We start from the raw sequence: 20,609 nt of genomic DNA, 5'->3' as shown, positions 1-20,609 counted from the left end.
CCTTGTTTAACCCCCCGTACTTATAGGAAGTATACAGGCATTTAAGACTTTTTGTTCTATGGACAAATATGTCCATGGAGCACATATGTATGTACATATATGTATCAAAAAACGTGTTTGTACACTACCACATAACGTGAAATAGTGTTAAAAATATTTAACCCTTGTGTGGTGTTCGTATTTTTGTTACTCAGCCAGTGTTCATGGGTCTGGTGGACCCGCTAGAGTTTTGGCTTTCCAAATTAACACTATCAAACAATTTTATGTTAAATTACTCAACAGATGTTTACTTCATCCCAATTACAAGACATATGAACAGCAAACATGGTTAATTTTTTCCCTTTACCTTTGTTAGATCACATTTATGAATTAATGTGCTTCTCGTTTTTCTTTTATATAAAATGTTATAAATAAATCAGTTATAATCAAGTGGAGTGAGTGGAAAGATATGGAACTCCAAAGTGTTCAAAATTAAATAAATAAATAGGTCAAGATGAAATAAATAACTATGTGAATAAATAAGACACAGATATGTAATGTGAGAATGATATTGTGAAATAATGGAACACATTTAGAAAAAAATGCTCATTATTGTGAAATATATTGCATTCTGCTATATAAATTTACTTATTATTGTGAAATATTATTTCATGGTCATTATTTTTCACAATAACAGAGATTATTCCTGAGGCATTTTATTTATTTCCAGCCGTTTTTAGTCCAAAATGACCTTTTTTCAAAGTCAGTCTTTATTTCAAAATCCCGTTTTTCCCGATGGTCTATTCATTTCATAATGCGACTTTTCAGCAGAATGACTTTGTCTGTCAATCAATGTAAGTGGGCTGGACCTTTGCACCTATTGGCTTATCGTTTACCATCGACTAGTTTTCCTGGATACCGGCTCCGCGGACGGCTACTGCAGCTAGCAACAGCGTGCTAGGTCAAAAGTCACGGAGGATGGCGGAGTGGTGTGAACTTCAGCCAGTTCTGCTCATTTAAGCAAATCAGATAGAGAGGGATCATTTACCTGTAGATACTGTTTTGAGTCGTTTAGATGTTTCTGAAATGCTTGGGATGATAATTGCTCTTCAAGATGTTCGCATCGATGACAGCATTGTCAAAGGTTTAAGATCAATTCAGCACCGTGTTCGTTTGGAATACGCCGAGGAAGAACAGTCTTCAAATGTTGGCCGTCCACGTCTAGAAATCCCAGTGCAGCACTCAGGACTTTAGTGCTGTCCGGGATAACCGTCGGGGTAATTGCCGATACATTTTCTGTGTCTCCGAGCACAATTAGGAGGAAAATGACGGAGGATGGTCTAAGGTAAGTTTATGCTGTAATTGAGCACCTGTGTGATTCTGTACACAGCATTGTTTAGGTGTTGACCTTAATTATGACGTTTGACAATGAATTATTATCGCTTACTTTTTTTGTTACTGTCTAAACTAAGTGGGGCAGCTACGGCTAAAGCTATCGGCGCCATCTCGGCGTTGAGACACGTTTAGCAGTGTTAGCTGTTAGTGTGTTAACTCGGAGACTGGGGGCAGTGGAGCCTGTAGGTAGTGATGGTGAGATGAAGCCTCATGATGAACTGAAGCTTTCCATCCAATTGGTCGACTCATGGTTCGAAGCATTGTGATGATTCATTTGCTCTACTGCGCCATCAAGTGGACAATTCTAGTGAAGCGGGCTCTTTGATTATAATGATGTGTAAACCTTATGTACATCTGGATAATGACACAAACTAGTGTTTGGTGCTTCACTTTTTAATAAACTAAAAGACAGAAATCAGATTATAGGATGTGTAGTGTTGTTTATTTATATTTTGGTGTTTATCATTTGTGATATTTATTACTGTGTGCATACTTTATTAGGAGAGACAAAATAAAAAAAAAAAAAACCATCTCTTCCTTGCTGGTTCCATCGAAGAAGAAATGCACAAGTAACTATGTAGCACGTACGTAATCCAATTCCACAACACAGTGTGATGGGGAATCAGCTGTTTTCCTGCCCATGTTATTTCGAATCTGGCGCGAACCGATGAACCAGTCCCTGAATCAGTCACGTGGTACGGACTGCCCGCGAGGCCTCGAACGTCACTGCATACGTAATCAAAGCAAGCCTCGATACGCGCTTCAGAAAAACGCCCCCGCGATTACCCGACGCACGATTCGAAGCTTCGACACACAGGACACATCACTACCTGTAGGAACCTTTTACACAGAGAGTAGACCCACCAGCTTTCCACAGTCTACTTACTTATCACATCTTGTTAGACAGCAGGGTCATTAGTGCTTTAAATAGTACATAGTTGAATGTTTCATTGCTGTTTGCAGTTGATTGTTCTCTGATAATGCATAACAAGGTTGATGTTAAATAGCGAGTTTATTGAAATGGTTTTGTCTATTTCAGCAGCATTATAGATATACTTTCTCTGGTGTCTTCGGTAAAGCTAAAACAAGAATACATTTACATCCTTGGTTCTTTCAGCATTAATTGGAAAACTTTGAGATTTGCTGTGCGCCTCCCAAGCCATTCTCTTTTATCCCACCTGTCAGGTATAGATGGCAATACTTTAAACAAAGTTAAATTTGTTATACCTGAAGAGAACCAATCCTGACCTAGAATGGGTGAATGAATAATTAGTTGGTAGCCAATGCCTAAGCAACTCACATAGGCCCTGGCAGACTCAATAAGTCCATCTAGGAACAGCTGCAGGAAACACCTCTTCAGTTTAGATTTAAAACATGTGCATGCTCTTTCAGGTTGATGAGGATTATGGTGTGGACTGGACAGGACAACATAATCGCTGCCCATCAAATGAGATCACCATTCCTGAGATTCAGCTCCCAGATGCACTGAATGAACAAGACCCTGCTGTGCTACCAATACTTCAAAATCACTTGTAGAAAGACATTATTACATTTAATCAGTTTCTATGTCAGGAGGATTTTTTTTTTTTAAATTTCTACAGCTTTGTAGCTAATACTGACTCAAAACAGCATAACCAATTTCATTTTCAACAAAACAGTGAGTGGCTATAAAACAGGATTTGTTTTATACAGCTGTCACTTTAATGATATTCATTTCTTGGTTGGATATACAGTACATGTCAACTCTGAGCAGATTTAATACAATGAACACAGTAGAGTAGTGTAACATCTTAATTCAAATAATTTTTTCTAGAAATTTTTTTTGTATCAGTAGCGAGTATAAACAAAACATATTGTGTAATTTATAATGTACAGTGAACAACTGATTTTGATATCTGAACTCTTCATCAGTTTATATTAAAAAAGCCATAAATGCACACCTGTACTCTGTATTTTTCACTGTCAAGTGTATTAAAAAGAACTAGAACTCACTAGATTGTCCGTTTCTTTGAACACCGAGTACAGTAATGTGATGCAAGAAAGAAGAAATGGTCTAATTTTACCATGTGGTTATGGAATCAATCGTAAACCAGACCAAAACCTGAGTCAGTAGAGTTGAGACACACCTGAATGTCCATTAGAAATGACTCATAGGTACAGTAGTGTGCAGGAAGACGTAGTACTTCAAAACCGGTGGAAGACTTTGGAAGATTGCTGTTGACCACTTCCACAGTCATTTCTCGGCAAGACTTCCCATCCTGTCCAAAACTTGATGAGGGCTTTTTGTTGTGCACAAGATGCTGCAACAGAAGATTGTTTTAAACTATAATGACATCCTATATTCATTATTTTGAATCTTTTATGGAGAAATACCATAAAGATGACCACTTACATACAGGGCACCAGACATTTTTGCCCCACTCAAATTGCTGTTGTAGCTTTTATAGATATTTTTATGTTAACAAAGCTAAAAGTAGTCTACATACAATTCTAGTGCAACTGATAATGCCACCACTCTTATGTATTGCATGGAGCAAATAACAAAACAAAATTATACTATAGCGTAGAGCTGGGCGATAGAACGATAACGATATGTATTGCGAAATAACTTTTTCTCAATAGAAAAATTAAACTATTGCGATAGACCTCACCGCTCTTGTCCTTTTTATAAAAAAATAAATAAAAATAAATATTGTGATATGAAAAAATCTCATATCGCCCAGCTCTACTATAGTGTACTTTGTTAATGACCCAAGATCACTGGACTGTATGTAATTTACCAAAGTATAATCAGAGAAAACCAATGGCAAAATACCTATCGCAGCAGACTTACCATTTTCAATGAAGGACCGAAGGTAACCTGCCACTCTGCATTTATCCTCGAGAGCATTCCTCTTCTTCCTCATCTTCATCTTCTGTGGCAGGCCACAGTCATTTTATAGCTTTACTTATCTTGTAGTCTTAAGAGCATCAGCAACATTAGGTGTATTTTTATTAAATGTAACCCAGCTGTTCAACTAACCCACGCATACAAAACAGTATATTGGTGTTTTGTGTCAACAATTAATGTTCATCCTTCATAAATTAACCAAATAGCTTTACTATTCAGATGTTAAAAGATGTGACCTGACCTTACCTCACAACAGGGAGCAGTCTCTGATTCCCTTGGTAAGAAAGGAGGAATGATGTCTGATCTTTCTGTCAGAAGCGGCCATACCATGGTTTCCTTAAGCCCTTTCCTCAGCTGCTTGACTTGACGACTTGTTTGTGTTATGACCTACAACGGTGAGACCAAACCAAAACTGAAGTTGGAGTCTGTAAAGTGACAAACACTTTAAATGTTAAATATTTAAAGAACATCCACTGTACTAGTAAAAGCATTTTCAAATTATACCCACTTACAAAATCACTACGTTGAACTAAAATTGCTTTCTTTTCTTTCACATAGATTACTTGTCTTCCATATTAGCACAGAAGATAAGCCACTTTAAAACAGTCATGAATAACTATTACCTACAACAATGTAAATAGTAATACAGACATTAACCCAGAAGACAATTATTTTCTCTTACCTAATTTATAGAATTCTTTGCTATGATAAAAAACAGTATTAAAAAAAATCTGTGACTAAACTGATTAAAAAGCTCATTTTTGCCAGACAGACAGACTAACCAAGCAATAATAACATATCGTTACTTACCCTGAACAGCGTTTCGTGGAGTGGAGCTAGCTGTGATAGCGTTAGCATTTGCTGACGTTAACCCTGTGCGGTTGTGATGAGAACTTGGACCAGGGACCACTTCATCTCCAGTACACTGCTGCAATACGCAGACTGAGGTGAAGACGTTCAATCTAAGCGGTTAGCAAGTTCTCTGAGTAACTCAGAAACGGACTTGTTTCCTGCAGCCATGCCCTTCACAAGAATTGATACACCTGTAACGTTATTCGCGCCCAGTGTTTTGCATTTGTCGGTGCCTTAAGTTTATTTTGAGCTGCATACTGCCGCCAGCTGCATAGGAGACGCATTGCACCATTAAACCTAAATCGACAATTCATGTGCTATTACTTACGTCTGAGTAAAGGAGCAACCAATCACACAACTGGCTCCGCCCTGTCTTTCTTGATTGACAGACAAAGTCATTCTGCTGAAAAGTCGCATTATGAAATAAATAGACCATCGGGAAAAACGGGATTTTGAAATAAAGACTGACTTTGAAAAAAGGTCATTTTGGAATATAAACGGCTGGAAATAAATAAAATGCCTCAGGAATAATCTCTGTTATTGTGAAAAATAATGACCATGAAATAATATTTCACAATAATAAGAAAATTTATATAGCAGAATGTAATATGTTTCACAATAATGAGCATTGTTTTCAAAATGTGTTCCATTATTTCACAATATCATTCTCACATTACATATCTGTGTCTTATTTATTCACATAGTTATTTATTTCATCTTGACCTATTTATTTATTTAATTTTGAACACTTTGGAGTTCCATAGAAAGACACAACACATTTACACGTGAAAAAATAATTAATTGTTTAATTTTTCTTTTGAAAAAAACTGAACACGGGTCTCACAGACCCGAACACCATACAAGGGTTAAGAAAAACAATGGACTTAACTGACTTCTTACACAAAGAACTGTATCATATATGATATCTCAAGCACAAACCAGCTTCTCTGATTTCTTGCAAAGTAGTTTAAGTTTGTTTTTTCTTTTGTGTGTGCAAAAAGACTGAAAATGACATTACATAATTTGTGGAGTTTTAAAAGGAGTATTAATAAATGTTATTGTGATAAATTTGATAATGATAAACAATATAAAACTGGTGTGTGTGTGTGTGTGTGTGTGTGTGTGTGTGTGTGTGTGTGTGTGTGTGTGTGTGTGTGTGTGTGTGTGTCAGCAGTTACCTTGACATACTGGTGGATGAGCTCACTTGGTAAGTATCCTTCAGGTAGTCAACATAAAATGTGTGCAGGTAAGAAACGGCTCCTAACTGAAGCCTGTTACCCGCATGTATTTAGGCTGGGTGTAGTCTTTGAGACCAACCCTAAACCCAAGTCAAACCATTCTTCTAAAATACATTTTTGTTATTATTTGATGTAGAATAAAAATACATTTAAATAATACAAAGACACTTGTCATACCTTGGTGATATTATAAAGCTAAAAGTTTGTGTTAGAGCAACACGTTCTCACTCCCAACTCGTCAAACGTGTGACGCATGGTCAGGCCCCCTCTGCTGCACATATGGACGCGCAGGGTACCCCTCTCGCGTCGGGAATTGACGAGAAGGGTCCTCCGATTGAAGAGATGTTGTCGGTATATTTAGACATTTTCCAAATCACATTGTAACGACCTATACTGAACACAATAAATTATATAATGCAGGCAACTATCTGAGAGAAAATTACTGCAGATAAAAATAATTACAGGCTGTTATTTGTGTATCGGTTCTTGCATTGACGGAGTGAGCGATGTATGCTGGGTAATGGCACAGCTAGCGATTGGGTGAATTTATTGCACCGGTTTTATAAACTGTTCTACAATCCTTTTGATATTTGGAAATCTGCCGATCATTCTGCTACAGCTGTAAGATATCTTCTCCAACTCCTCTGAATACATGCAGTCATTTTACCGTCTGCTTTGGCTAATCACGCTCTTACGTATTAAATTAAATTAAATGCCTAATAAAAAAGCTGTTCTTTTTTAGTAGGCAAAAACATTTTCGGCAAAAAAGCAGTATGCAAAAACATTTTCGGTGCTGTTAAGGAATTCACAGCGACTCACTTGTTTATTTTTGAGAAAGTTTATTTTTTTTATCATATCAGATGAGCGGCAGTGACGTCAACGTACTCGATCGTTGTTCTTTTTTAGTAGGCAAAAACATTTTCGGCAAAAAAGCAGTATGCAAAAACATTTTCGGTGCTGTTAAGGAATTCACAGCGACTCACTTGTTTATTTTTGAGAAAGTTTATTTTTTTTATCATATCAGATGAGCGGCAGTGACGTCAACGTACTCGATCGTACCACAGGTAAGTGCGAATCTGAATCTGTAGATTTTTTAAAATTATTTTTCTTATTTAAAACCAAAAAGAAAAACCCGAAACAGTGAGCTCACAAAGCTGCTTTTAGCAGTTCCATGGGTTAAGATTAGCAATGTCGTGGAACAGCGAATGACTTAACATTTAATAGCATATATGTTACCACACCACATGTGCTGTAAGTTAGCTAAATTCATTTCTGTTAGCCAATCAAGTTAAGCTTATCATATATCATCATCCAGGGTACAGTGATAGAGAATTGTGTGCTGACGTTTGCTGTTGTTGCCACTTTGTAAAGTTTGAGGGTTCTAATAAGGGTCAGTGTTGCCAGATTGGGTTGATGCTGAAATTGAAGATAGACGTTATCTATCAATCTAGCTCTCTCTTTATGGCTCTCTCTCTCATTCTGGCTCTCTCTCTCTCTCTCTCTCTCTCTCTCTCGATTTTAAACGTAATAACAGCATTACATAATCATTAAATAGCAGACCGATCATCTATGCTGCAAATGAAATACAAATGGACACTAAACAGGGTTTATCTAAATCGTTACAATAGTGTTTAATGTATATATTTATTTATAAGGTGCTTCTGAATTCTGAATACTTTTTTTTTTCTAAACAGGTTCTTCATCAATCAGCCTATTATTGATTGATTCCGATTCCTTCCTACATCTGCTTTTTGAAGAACTCCTAAAGGCACTTTTAAGAGCCACGTCAGTCTGTTTGTATCTGTTCTTACTGCTGTCCTTATTGGTCTGTCTCTCTGTTTCTATCCGCATTTCTGTCTCTTTAACTCTTCAGCTTTTTTCTTGTTGTCAGTGTGTTTGTTAACCTATAATTTGCCTTTTGTCTGTCTGCTGCCTTTTCTGTCTGTAATTATTCTTTGTTTCAACATGACACGCCCCAAATTCAGGCCCTGTACATTTTGCCAGACTCCCAATCAGGCAAGCAGAAGAACCTGCTATGTCTGCTTCGGAAGTCTGTCCAGCAAAAAGAAGCTAAAAGAAAAAGCAGAATCATTGGATAGCCAGTGGGCAGAAGTTGTCTTGAAAAACAGAAATGTTTGCCGGATAATTGATTCTGCCCGTATTGCAGTAAGTAAAAAAAATTTTGTTTCATATATTATCATTAAGTTGTTATAAGATGTTGCTGGCACATTAACACAGCTCATCATATGTGCTTTTGAGAACATGCAACAATATTTTATCTACATTTTGCTAAAGACAAACAATTACTTTAACTGTAATACATCAGTGGTGGCTGTATGTATTCATATCAGTATGAATGTGTAAATGGCCTGTATTTGTATAGCGCTTTACTTAGTCCCTAAGGAACCCAAAGCACTTTACACTACATTCATTCATCCACTCATCCACCCACTGGTGATGGCAAGCTACATTGTAGCCACAGCCACCCTGGGGCGCACTGACAGAGGCGAGGCTGCCAGACACTGGCGCCACCGGGCCCTCTGACCACCACCAGTAGGCAACGGATGAAGTGTCTTGCCCAAGTACACAACGACCAAGACTGTCCAAGCCGGGGCTCGAACCGGCAACCTTCCGATTACAAAACGAACTGCCAACTCTTGAGCCACGATCGCTGTGTGTGAATGCTTAAATGGAAACTTCTAAGAAGCTGGTGTGAATATGGGTTAATATTGCATGTTGTATAAAGCACTTTTAGTGCTCCACGAGAGTAGGAAAACGCTATATAAGAGTCATGTCGTTTACCATTTAACAACAGGCTGTGTTTGACTAATTTGTGCCAACTATTTTTTTTTATTAATTTCAGGTGCAGAAACTTGAGTCTATAGGCTACAAGCCCATTTTATTTATTGGCAAAAAAGACACGAATTCACATAAGTGGGTAGCAGATGTTATTACCCATTTGGACCCCACTTCTACTACAAGAAATTTCCTGGAGAAGATGCAGAGGGCTTATGAATTTATACTGTCTAAGGGTAAGAGTGAAGTCTGTTGTATACTTTCAGTCCAGTTAATTAATGCTAATTTATATAGCAACTTTTCACAACAAGTCGTCTCAACTTGCTTTCACAATCAGAATACTTCATTAATCTTTAAGCAAATTGTGTAAGTATATTTTAAGGTCATTAAATAACCATTGAAGGATATGTTATCAAAGGCTTCGTTCACACTGCAGGTCTTAATGCTCAATTCAGATTTTTTTGTCTGCTTGTTCACACTACAAATAAAATGTGACAGCAAACGCGCTCTAGTGTGAACGCCCAAAGCGGCCGCATGCGCAAAAGAAGACGTCACACACATTGCGCTCTGTTTATACCCAGACCAAACAGTATTTTTTGACTGATGGACCTTATTATAAAGACTTGTTTGAGACTGTATGTTTCCCAATTTTGCTTTAAGTTATTTTGTTATTTACATATGGCCTAATAATGATCCTTATTGCTGTTTTAGAGAGGAGCGGTGCTTCAAAGGGTAGTTTCAGATTTCTGTCAGAATCTGCAAATAAAATGTTCACGTTTCTCCAACGTTGTCTTCCCAACAGTTTAGCTGGATGGCCAGGAAGCGTTCATGATGTCTTCTGTGGTGCTTCTCTGGCGCTGATAATTGGCGTCTGTCTTGTGTCAGTGACGTGGAAGATCGATTTAATGTGACAGGACCGTTCAAACATCAGTCGCTTTCTAAAATATCAGCTATGTATCGGATTCAGTAACACATACGAACGTGAACCAAATAGTATTTGAAAATATCGGATTTGTGCCGTTCACACTGTCAGACCATGATCGGATATGGGTCGCAGAGGGTCAAAAAAATCGGATTTGCTGCACTTTCGCCTGCAGTGTGAACGTAGCCAAAGTGTAGTTCCTGCTAAATATAAGGCCTTTTTTGAAAAATATTTTTATGAAAGTAAATGTGTTTTATAGGAACCTCCACACCAGTGCACCCCAATACCCCCACAGAACAGCAGCTTGTGCAGTCCAAGAATGCCACCAAGGAGCATTGTGCCGACAAACAGACCCACATCAAAGAGCACGCAGAGATCCCCAGTGAAGAACAGGCAGAGACCCTGATCAACAAGCAAGCAGAGAGCCTCGCCAAGGAGCAGCCTGAGATGACCACCCAGGAACATCAATCTTCTAGGCTCCTCGAGGAGCACCCAAAGAGCCTGTCAGACGAGCAGACAGAGACTGTTTTTGTTCTCAATCTTGTTCCTTTATCTCCTTCTTCTGTTCCATGCTCCCAGTCTTTCCAAAAAAAGAAGAGAGACAGAAGCACCTCACAAACAACCTCTCCCACCTCTCCACCACCTTTTAAACCCGCAGACCAGCCATCTCTGCAGTCTCTTCATCCACCTGCTAGCCACGCGATCTCCCAGTCCTTAAGTGAGGGTGGCCAACATGAAAATAAGAAGAGAAAGAGTAAGTATTGCTTTGCATGTTATGTCTTGAGATTTTTAAGTTTCTTACCCAAAAATGATACATATCTTGTCCTAGAGAACTAACAAACCATTGCAAAGTATTATTCACTAGTTATTTAGCTGCATTTTGGTGTACACTATAAAAAGACTATAATTAAATATGGTCAATCCCTTACTTTAGTTAAGAGGACTTTGTAATTCAACTTGATTGGATTGAGAAAACTAAAACGCACTGAGAGAACATTTTAGTTTCTCTCAACAAATAGTGTATGCATTTATATAAACAAGGTCTGGTGGCACTCAATTGCAAAATGAAGGGTGAATTTTTTTGTTAATTTGTTGGTCCTAAGTGAAACTAAGTTTTTACACAGAATTGATTCACAATTTATGGTATGTACTTTAAAAAAAAAACTCAACTGAGGTGGGTTCACTTTTTGACCCCAGAGGACAAATGGAGTATGGCAATCAGGAGGATATTACAGATTTTCACTTGTTGAGTGAAAACTCATATTTGATTTCTTGTGTATACAGAGTCTTATGTTTTTTTTTAAATGTAAACTTTCATTTCTTAGGCTGTCGAAGATGTAGTAGGCAGAAGGTGTTCCAGTTTGAAGAAGTCACTGAGAGCAGGATAAATGAGGTAATACTTAAAATGTTTTAATTTGCTTTTCAGTAGACTTTTTACAGTAAGCCTATCTCAAGTTGTTTTCATCCATGCACTACAGCCATGAACTGTGCTACATGGGTAAATTCAAATGTACTTTTGAGATTAGTGAAGGGAAATGATTAATGGAATTACATTAAAAGATTGTATTGTATTTCATGTGTTTGTTCTTAAACAATTCTGCAAAATTAATCACAGACATTGAATACTGCTACATCTTGCTACAAAAACCTACATGGCTAACATAGAAATGACTGTATATGAGGAAGGATCATATTTTTTTCTGTGTAAGCCTATATCCTCAGTTGTTCTTGTTGAATCAGGATCATAGAAAGCACAATTTATAGATCCTGATATATGCTGATCAGCCCTGTCTCACTATAAATAGTAGATAATTCATAATGGGATGATATTGATTATGTCAGTGTATGATGTATCAAGTACGTCAAACTTTCCGAAGAAAAGAACATAGCCAGAGTCAAAAACAGATAGACGCAGTTAACTAAACCTGTGATCAAAATAATTTTTTGTGAATGCCACAATTGGATACATGCTTTTCAAAATCCTATTATTTTTTTTTTTATAAACAGAAATGCCTTACATACACATACCTACACATCTATCAAAGTGTGTTTACATGGGTCTGTGTGTGTCTCAGGTGTGCACACTGGAATACACACAAGCTTTATGAAGACACCTATCCATTAACCATGTTATTTAACGATTGCCTCTCTGATTCCTTCTGTCTAGGGGAACACAGAAGTAAAAGTGCGTTGGTTGCCTTGCTCTGTTTGGTAAGAAGCTCTTGATATTTCATTCTCTGAGAATGTTCTGTTTCCATCTATTACCTTTTTGGAGCACAAATGAAAATGGAAAACCAGGTGTTTTGTCACGTCTTACTTCTCGCTTTTTTTCTTATCCTATCTCAATTATTTAATCAATTAAGGATTATTGCAAAGTTTTTTGCCATCTTTGTCGAATCATAAAATAACAAATTTAATAAGAAATATATTTGAAACTGTTCAGAAAACACACGTAGTGTCTCACTTAGATGCAAAAGTACTGGGAATAATTCCAGCTGGACTGTGCTGGGGCCATAAGAGCACTCACATTAATTGTAAGAAATATATAAAAGCTATCAGGATTTTGACAAAGTGGAGAGAATTTGTCCATGTCTTACACAGATTTATGTGTGCCAAAGGATAAATCGCCTAAGCAGTGGAGGGAGTATTCAGATTCTGAACTTTCCAAAGAAGTACTAATATCACACTGTGAAAGCTTTCAGTTGTTTTGCATACTGTATTGCTAGCATTACAATTGTGTGACAGCAATGAATCTCTACAAATTAAAGAGTAAACAACAGCCTTCATAATAATCCAAAAGAAACTAATTATCACATTTGAACAATTTTTATTTTCACTTCACAGAAAGGATATTATGAACTGTTCAACTGAAAAACCATAACTAAGTCTTTCATATGTGTCGAGTGTAACTGTACAGTAGTGTTTTGTTTGTAATCCATCTAAATTACAAATAGTGTAGCAGAAGTTGAAAATATCCATAAAAATGACAATTTGCATTTTAGTACAGTACTTAAGGAAATGTCTTTATCATGTTCCACCTCTGGTGTTAAACATAAAAAGCACGAAGTAATCCCCAACATGATATTAATGTTTTTGGTGTTGTTTCTTTCAATAATTATATTTTCCAGTGGGAAAATCTGGGATGACACGTGGGAGCCAGCCAGTGAATTTCAACACCACTTTGCCATGCCAGATGTGCCACCACCTTCAGCCACTGAAGAAGTCTTTTTATGATGTTGTGATGTTTTTTTTCCATGTTACAAACAAGTAAGATATAATGTCTGAAAAATGAAGTTGTGTACTGTCTACAAGGAACACTTTCAGAAATATATGGAACCAAAGGTCCATACATCCAGATGTCACGTTGATCTTCTCTGTTCACAGACTGGATATGTTCATTTTCAGCAGTTTGATTGTTTAGAAATGTTAGACAAATATTTATACTTGTTAAAATGCATTGTGTTACGTAAAAAAAGACTTTATATTATGTTGTTAACTACAATAGTAGTTCTGTGTTCTTAACTTGAATGTTTTTGTACAGCATTTATATTTGCTACATTCTTTAAAAAGTGAGTGTAGGCTGTTATAATTGTTATGGTGAATATGACCAGCAGCTAGCAACTCAATCCATAAAACCCATCAGTCTGTTTCCCTTTGTTTCTCATATGAAGTTGTTATTGTAAACAGGTGTTCTGTTTAGTTTAAAGTATGAAGGCTGGTGAAATTGTACTGAGTACTGTCAATGAAAAGTAAAATAAAAAATCAAAGGTCTATTGAGATGTGAGAACTTGTAGTACTGTTTGATGTTGAGACTGAAAGTTTCCATTACTAGCAGTATCAACTTTCATAATTTTCTTAGATGCTCAACATTGACTTGGCCTTGATCCACCTACACTGTTATATAACTTCATTCTCTATGCAAATATTATTTTTTCTGCTTTGCACATATAATGTATACATAGAACACAGAAAATGTCAAATTGCACTTCCAGTAATCATTTCAAGTGTGATGTCCCCACAAATAATAAGCATGTTAGATTATGTACACATATTTTCAAATTAAAATCAACATTGAATGTGGCTTTGTCCCATTACCACTGACAACATTCTTTTGAGTCTTTTAACTACATTTATTATTAGAGGTTTAAGTCAACCCTCTGAGCTCTAACAGCACTTAACCCTGTATATTGGGACTATGTCATTTTTGGCTTTAGAAGATTACTAACAAATATTGGCCGTCATAGGAGAAAGAGAATTAAGCTGTTTCTGTAGAGAGATACGACCTGAACTACTATTTATGGTTAGGGGCCAGTACAATAGCAAAACTGCTTAAAGAGATTGGAGCCAGAGGACAGGTGCTGCTGCAGGTTATAAGAAAATTAGCTAACACTGCTGAGTGGGCCAATCACTGGCTGTGGTTAAAGAGGGCTGAGATCACTTGGGCAGTCAGCTATCCGCAACACACATGCCCAGAATTGATCAAACTGTGGTGGAGCTACCTAAGCAGGGGGCATCAAAAGGGTAGAAAACATGACACTACAATTTGTACTGTGATAGACCTGAAGCCTTGTTGACTGATACAGCTGTTTCAGGGCTCCTGGGGCTGTGCAGTTAACCTCATGGTAGTGAAACATAAGGCAGGAATGAAAAAAACGTTTTGCTTCTACCCTCAGCTCTTTTTCCTGTTTGTGGGAGGCAGTGGAGATGTAGAGGGTACAGCCCGATCTGGGCGCGGAGGTATGGGATGCCAGATCACATGCCCCAGTTCCGGCTCTCCTCTCTCCTATGTTATCTCTTTTCTCTTTCACCTTTTCTATCTCTTTAAGAAGTGAGGCTCTTTAAGCACTAAAGACCTAAATAGTACTTATCGTTTTGCAGTGAAGTGATAGAAGAAAATAAATTGTAGAAAACTAAATAGGAAAAAGTAGAAGAGAAATGACAATTTCACATCAACCAGTGACACACCCCGGGGCCTGATCAACCCTGGCAGGGCCTCCATTTATGAGGGTGTCTACTGGTAAGGGCCAAAACACCCAATGAATCCAAGGCCCACTACTGATGATGTGTCACAATATTTTTATATTATAATCTGGATTTGGTCTTTAATCCCTAAACCTAACCAAGAACTTTAAAAGAAACTAAAAAATGGAAAATATCTTTTGATAAAAGACCAAAAGACACTGTGAAGTTGATGCACACAACGATTTGTCCTCCTGATGAAGTTTCAGGACTGCCTTTCTCCATAGTGGCCATCCATCTATTCCTTTTGTGGAATAAATGTATGTGCTGTATGTGTCACAAATACCTAAATTTGATCTGGTGTGGGCTATAGTATTGAAAGGGTTGCATAATAAGAAATTGTTTTTGTTTGTGAAATAGATTTCTAAGTTCTTTTTCACAAATGACTTACATGATTGGCAGTCATTTTCAGTTTTTACATATCAAGTCTACAGTCATAACTATATTAAACAGAAATGTGTTTTATGTCTTTGTCATGGAAATATAAATGTTGCTAAATTTTAACTGTGGTGACAAAATGATCCATTGAAACTGCATGAAAACATCAAACTGACAGTTATTTTTCAACTTTATTTGATTGTGGTCATTGTTAATATAAAAACAAATAAACTACAGTGATACAGACAACTTAATGAAATTTGGTGGGGGTAAAATGACAATGATGTTGGTCCACCCCAAGACACTGTAGGCTTAGTAACCACTGGATCAATTAATACTCTAAATTTAAAAAAAAATATGGTTGAGCACATCGCTGTACAACTGGAACTAAACAAAAAAAGTTATATATCCAAAAGTTAATTTGTGGATCAGGGTTGTTGTGACAGAATCAGCTGAACTGACTACTGTACTGTAGTATTATTATTTTAAAAATAAGCACAAGTACTAGTAATGCACTCAAACATTATTGATACTGTTGATACGAATGATAAATACCATGAAAATATCCTTAACATGTACATCAAAATACTCAAGAATGAAAACTCTCACCTGTGACAAGCATACTTGAAATTTGCTTACAAAGTTCTATCAATCACATTTCAATATGTCTTGTAAATTCTGTGAGCCAAAAATATATTACAGTAACTTAACATGACAAAAATGTAAAAAGTACAAAATCTCCCTCTGATACATAACAGTGTACTATTATGTATTACCAAAATGCATGTTTAAAAACAGTGTAACAGGGTAGTTTTTAGCTCTACGAATGACATTAAATAAAAATGTGCCAGCTTTCTTTGTAAAAAACTATATGCATTGATGTGATGAAGTCTTGGGAATGCACTGTCAATGACTGTTCTATGGCCAACTTTAAAAAATTGGGGCCCCCAGCATTAAACCTGCAAGGTAGGAAGTTGATATAACTTTGAGGACAAACTGATATATTACAGATATTTATTACCGGCTTTAATCAGAAAATTCAGAGTCACTGTAAAAGTCATCGTCGGAAGTATGATCAAGGTTAATGTTCTTTGCTCCTGACAAAACTTGCATGTAACACTGTCTTGCGTGCAGCTTGTTTTGTTTCACATTCTGTCGTTTTCTGAGGATGATGCTCTGTAGACCTCTCAAACCCTCCTCACTTAGGCCACAATGCGAACCTTAAAAATAGAACATATAATTTAGTCTGCTTTAATGCCTTAAGAAACAGTCAGTGTTTTGTATGCATTACTTAAATACATACTTTTAAATATCTCACTGGAAAACAGGCCGGACAGCTCTTTCAGGATATCATCATATTTTGAAAGAGATTTCCAGTGATGGTCCATCTCTGTAACAAGAATCTTCTTTTCCTCCTCAAGTCTTCTTATTGCCATGATGATATCAAATGCCCTTCTCTTTGTTGTAAGGCTGACAGAGTCTGAAATGCATTTATAACAAAGTTATAAATCAATTCACAAAGAATGTCTGAAGTCATAAATGATTTTAGGTCAACACCTGAAGCTTAGGGTTTCATTATATGTCAGATATGCTGAAAGTAGACAACATATATGTACAACTACCGCTGTGTGCCCGCTGCCACGGCCAGCTTGTGTCACCAGACAGAATTTCTTCCAAGCACAGAGTTTCTTTGTCTGGAAACATTCTGTTGTATTTTTCCACAGCAGAAGTCAAGATTCCTTTCTCTTCTCTGATCTTGCGACGAATCTTGGCACGTGCTTTATTTCCATCGGTGTCTTTGTACAGACGCTGGGATCGTCTCTTTATGCTCGCTACGAGCACTTCGATTCTGCTCACCAAGGGATCAATATCACTTGTGCTTGTTGTTGCTGCTTAGAAGAAATAACACAGCTACACTTACATAAAATCATTGTACAATTGCATCACATTTTTGAATCAGTTTTTGCTCACCTTCTGCCCAATCCTTTACATCACTGACCCACTCATCCAGTTGACTGTCAGTCACTGCTAATTGGACTTTTAAGGACTCCAGGTTCTGAAGCTGGGTTAGAAGAGCTTTTGTGGCCTACATTGTCAATTTGAGATTAAAAAACAAACAAACAAACAAACAAAAAACACTAAACACATGTTTACTCCAAATAATAAGAACACAGAGGAGTAATCATCTAAAAATAAAGTAACAATATCATTACCTTCTGATATCGATGGGTCAGAGAGGTGGCCAACTGGTCTAGCTTTTGTTGATTCCAGCGCATGGCCATAAGAGTTAGCATGTCACTCCGTCCTGCAAACACCGAAAACGTAGTGTTACCACTTTCATCATAATTACACACTTAAAATCTAACTAGTGCAGGATTTGCCTTCTCACCTGCTTTGGACATATGTTTTGTGGTAACTGCAATCCTTGACAAAAAGGCATTACATTGCTCTACCTCCTCCCCTAGAGTCAAACCAGCCCCATCTTGATATGCTCCACTCCATTTCACCTGGAAAAAAAACACACACACACACAGATGCACATACACACACACAGATAAAATAAAAATTACACAAAATGTTGATGTGCAATTGTTCAGATAAAGTCATTAAAGTCAGAATTTCATACCTCACATTTGAAATCGTGGGCTTTAGCATGAAAGACTGAAAGAAATGGCTTCATGCTAAGAAGGTGCTGGAGTTCTGGACAGCTTTTTGTTACTCTTTCAAGATATGGCCAATACTTGCAGGTAACATCCATACAAAAAAAAGTGATATGTCTATTGGCCAGCTTTTGTTGCAGGTACAAGGGATAAGCAAAAATTTCACCCCTGTACATATTTAGAGCACGGAGCAGCACTCCATGCCTACACACTGCAAGCTCCAGTCCCTCCTCATCCACCTTGCTGCTGGATCTATGTGAGGTCTCTCTGGCTGCTGACCACTCCCCTCCACAAACACCTCGTCCGGAGACCTAAAATGCATTAAATAGCTGGTGACAATGTCTTTTCACAATCTCTTCAACGGAGTGTTAAAGGTTAACATAATTATGTCTATGTAATTAGAGCGTTCAATCTTACATGTCTGGATGTGCTGTGTATGTAGTCCACAAATCTTCCCACATCTTCATCCTTTGCTATGAAGGCGTCTTCAAAGATGCCCAGTTCCTCAGATCTGAACAAAATAGCAATACAGTATACTTTATGGTGTCATACAAAGTAAGTCCAAAGTTAATTGGTGCACCTTATAGTCACATTGTCTGAAACAAACGTTGGTATTACACATATTTTGCTGTACCTGGCTGCATTCTTGAAACGGTAATGCTTGCGGTTTCCATCCACTGAAATTGCAAGCATGTCTGGGGCACATGCATGACATGTGAAGGGATCCTCCTTTAAAATCTTGTCTAATTCATATCGCACAGCTTCCCACTCAAAGAAACTTTTCTGAAAGCCATCTGCAGAGATCTTTCCCGTCTGGTTTAAAATGAAAGACATAAACAGAAAACAACTACGCTACAAGTGACTTTTAAATCCTGAATAACACAGAAGAACCATACTGTAAAGGATGCATAAACTAAAATGCTCACACGGCCAAAGTGGAGAGTTCGTTGATCAAGCATTTTTAAAAATGCTTTGCAGGAGAGTCCGGGTGATGCCATCTTCATTTCTTCAAATGTGAAGAAGACATCTGTTGCGTACAAAGTAGAAAAGTGAAGGGTAGCGGGCCAGTAATCACTTAGATTTAGGTCATCTACTCCAGCAGTCCAAGAAGCTTCACATGTCTCACACCTCAGCTCTGGCATGCTGAGATTGTAACGGCCTAGAAAAGTGAAAAACTCATGACTCCAGAGTAAAATTTTATTATCTTTGGGTTAGGTCTTCTTTTTGTCTCAGAATATACTGCAACAATGCTTGTGAGGGTTTAGTTTTAGGTGAATTATTTACAGATGGTTGTCAGTCAGGACAAAATGAAGTTCTTCTTACCATTCATTGTGACCACAGCAACAACCTTTCCTGGTCTGACCCTCAAACACTCTGGTGGACAGCCGCAGATTGTGACTGGGCTCTCCACAGGTACAAGTCGTGCTAAAGAAGTCAACATGTATGCGTAACATATGATTTAAATAAGTTTATTAACTATGAAGTAAAACGTTGAAATGTGACTAAGATATGGTAGGACCAACTGAGCCTTACTTGAAACAATAAAAAAAAACAACTTAACAGCTCAAAGCTAACAGTGTAGTTGAGAGCTGAGGAAGCATCAACTTTTTTAAAAAATGAGATAGAGAGAGAGAGCGTAAGGGAAATGTATAAACAGTAAACATAATAAGTTTAGTCACAGAACTTACCATCATGGCAAAGGGTCTTATTTACAATGTAAGTTGTTGGAGGCAATGGCTGGAAGAATCCGGCTGTCATGGCACGTCTATTGTGAAGGACATATCTGGTGTGCGTGATAACATCACATTTATCACAAAAAAGGGGGCGTGGTAGACAGTCACGACAACGAAGCACAGCTGGATTGCTCCCACATTGTTGGCATATATGTTCCGACACACTTTCTTGAGCTGCCCTGGTATTCACCAGATGGGGTCTTTTGGCCCTCCAACTCTCGGAAAAAAGAGTTTTTCTTGTGCTCCAGTTCAAGGAAGCCAAAAGAGGAGCTTTTGGTGGTGGTGCTTCATGGTGATCGTCTGAAGAATCATTCAGTGAGCTCTGGAGTTCTTGTAGAAAGCGCTCTGTTAAAAAAAACAAAAAAACTTTCTATTAAAATTGATTAAATTATAAAAGTGTAATGGACAGAGTAGCTATGAGAGTAAAGCTTGATGGCTATAAATATGCTAGCAATTGCTGCAAACACATGAACATACTGCTTTGATCTAGTGAAGACACAGTGGAGTACATACCAACAGTCTCTGGGGCAAATGCCACCTCACAGTGACTGTTATTAGTGGTAGAATTGGTCTTCTGACTGTGGGCAGCTGTATAAAACATCAACAGTATATCAAAAACACAAATCAAATCCACATTTATAACACAGAAACAATTTAGAATCACCAATTAGCCAAACTCCACATCTCAGGACTGTGGGAGTAAACCAGGTAACCTGCGAGCAGAGAAACAAGGGAAGAACACGCAAA

The 20,609-nt window shown here is 37.5% G+C and overlaps 2 protein-coding genes and 1 long non-coding RNA gene across 4 annotated transcripts; 2 read left to right on the top strand and 1 right to left on the bottom strand.

The window, feature by feature from the left end:
* Positions 1 to 690: 690 nt before the first annotated feature.
* Positions 691 to 3,365, top strand: LOC113031115 (uncharacterized). The gene is made up of 2 exons (XR_003273686.1): positions 691 to 1,324; positions 2,767 to 3,365. It is a non-coding gene; the product is annotated as an uncharacterized LOC113031115 (long non-coding RNA).
* A 3,432-nt stretch (positions 3,366 to 6,797) lies between these two features.
* On the top strand, positions 6,798 to 13,856 carry LOC113031234 (uncharacterized). Its single transcript, XM_026183249.1, has 7 exons — positions 6,798 to 7,418; positions 8,049 to 8,520; positions 9,218 to 9,386; positions 10,332 to 10,826; positions 11,398 to 11,465; positions 12,240 to 12,283; positions 13,201 to 13,856. Exons 2-7 carry the CDS (start codon positions 8,320 to 8,322, stop codon positions 13,304 to 13,306), a joined length of 1,083 nt encoding a protein of 360 aa, XP_026039034.1. The 5' UTR covers positions 6,798 to 7,418; positions 8,049 to 8,319; the 3' UTR covers positions 13,307 to 13,856.
* Positions 13,857 to 16,341: 2,485 nt separating this feature from the next.
* Positions 16,342 to 20,202, bottom strand: LOC113030017 (uncharacterized). 2 transcript variants are annotated; one of them, XM_026181044.1, is made up of 12 exons: positions 19,818 to 20,202; positions 19,453 to 19,554; positions 19,056 to 19,288; positions 18,764 to 18,942; positions 18,547 to 18,640; positions 18,096 to 18,440; positions 17,859 to 17,976; positions 17,683 to 17,774; positions 17,441 to 17,555; positions 17,092 to 17,358; positions 16,773 to 16,949; positions 16,342 to 16,689 (listed from the first exon to the last, which is right to left on the bottom strand). In XM_026181044.1, the coding sequence occupies exons 1-12, from the start codon at positions 19,885 to 19,887 to the stop codon at positions 16,496 to 16,498; spliced, it is 1,986 nt and encodes a 661-aa protein (XP_026036829.1). In that variant the 5' UTR covers positions 19,888 to 20,202; the 3' UTR covers positions 16,342 to 16,495. The 2 variants fall into 2 exon arrangements, with proteins under 2 accessions (XP_026036829.1, XP_026036830.1); XM_026181045.1 differs by lacking the exon at positions 19,818 to 20,202 and having other exon boundaries at positions 19,056 to 19,156; positions 19,258 to 19,288; positions 19,453 to 19,474.
* Between the last annotated feature and the right edge of the window lie 407 nt (positions 20,203 to 20,609).

The sequence above is a fragment of the Astatotilapia calliptera genome, chromosome 10, assembly GCF_900246225.1.
Source record: "Astatotilapia calliptera chromosome 10, fAstCal1.2, whole genome shotgun sequence".
Classification (NCBI taxonomy): Eukaryota; Metazoa; Chordata; class Actinopteri; order Cichliformes; family Cichlidae; genus Astatotilapia; species Astatotilapia calliptera.
The sequence above is the reverse complement of the archived record's forward strand: the minus strand, read 5'-3'. Positions and strand labels throughout refer to the sequence as shown.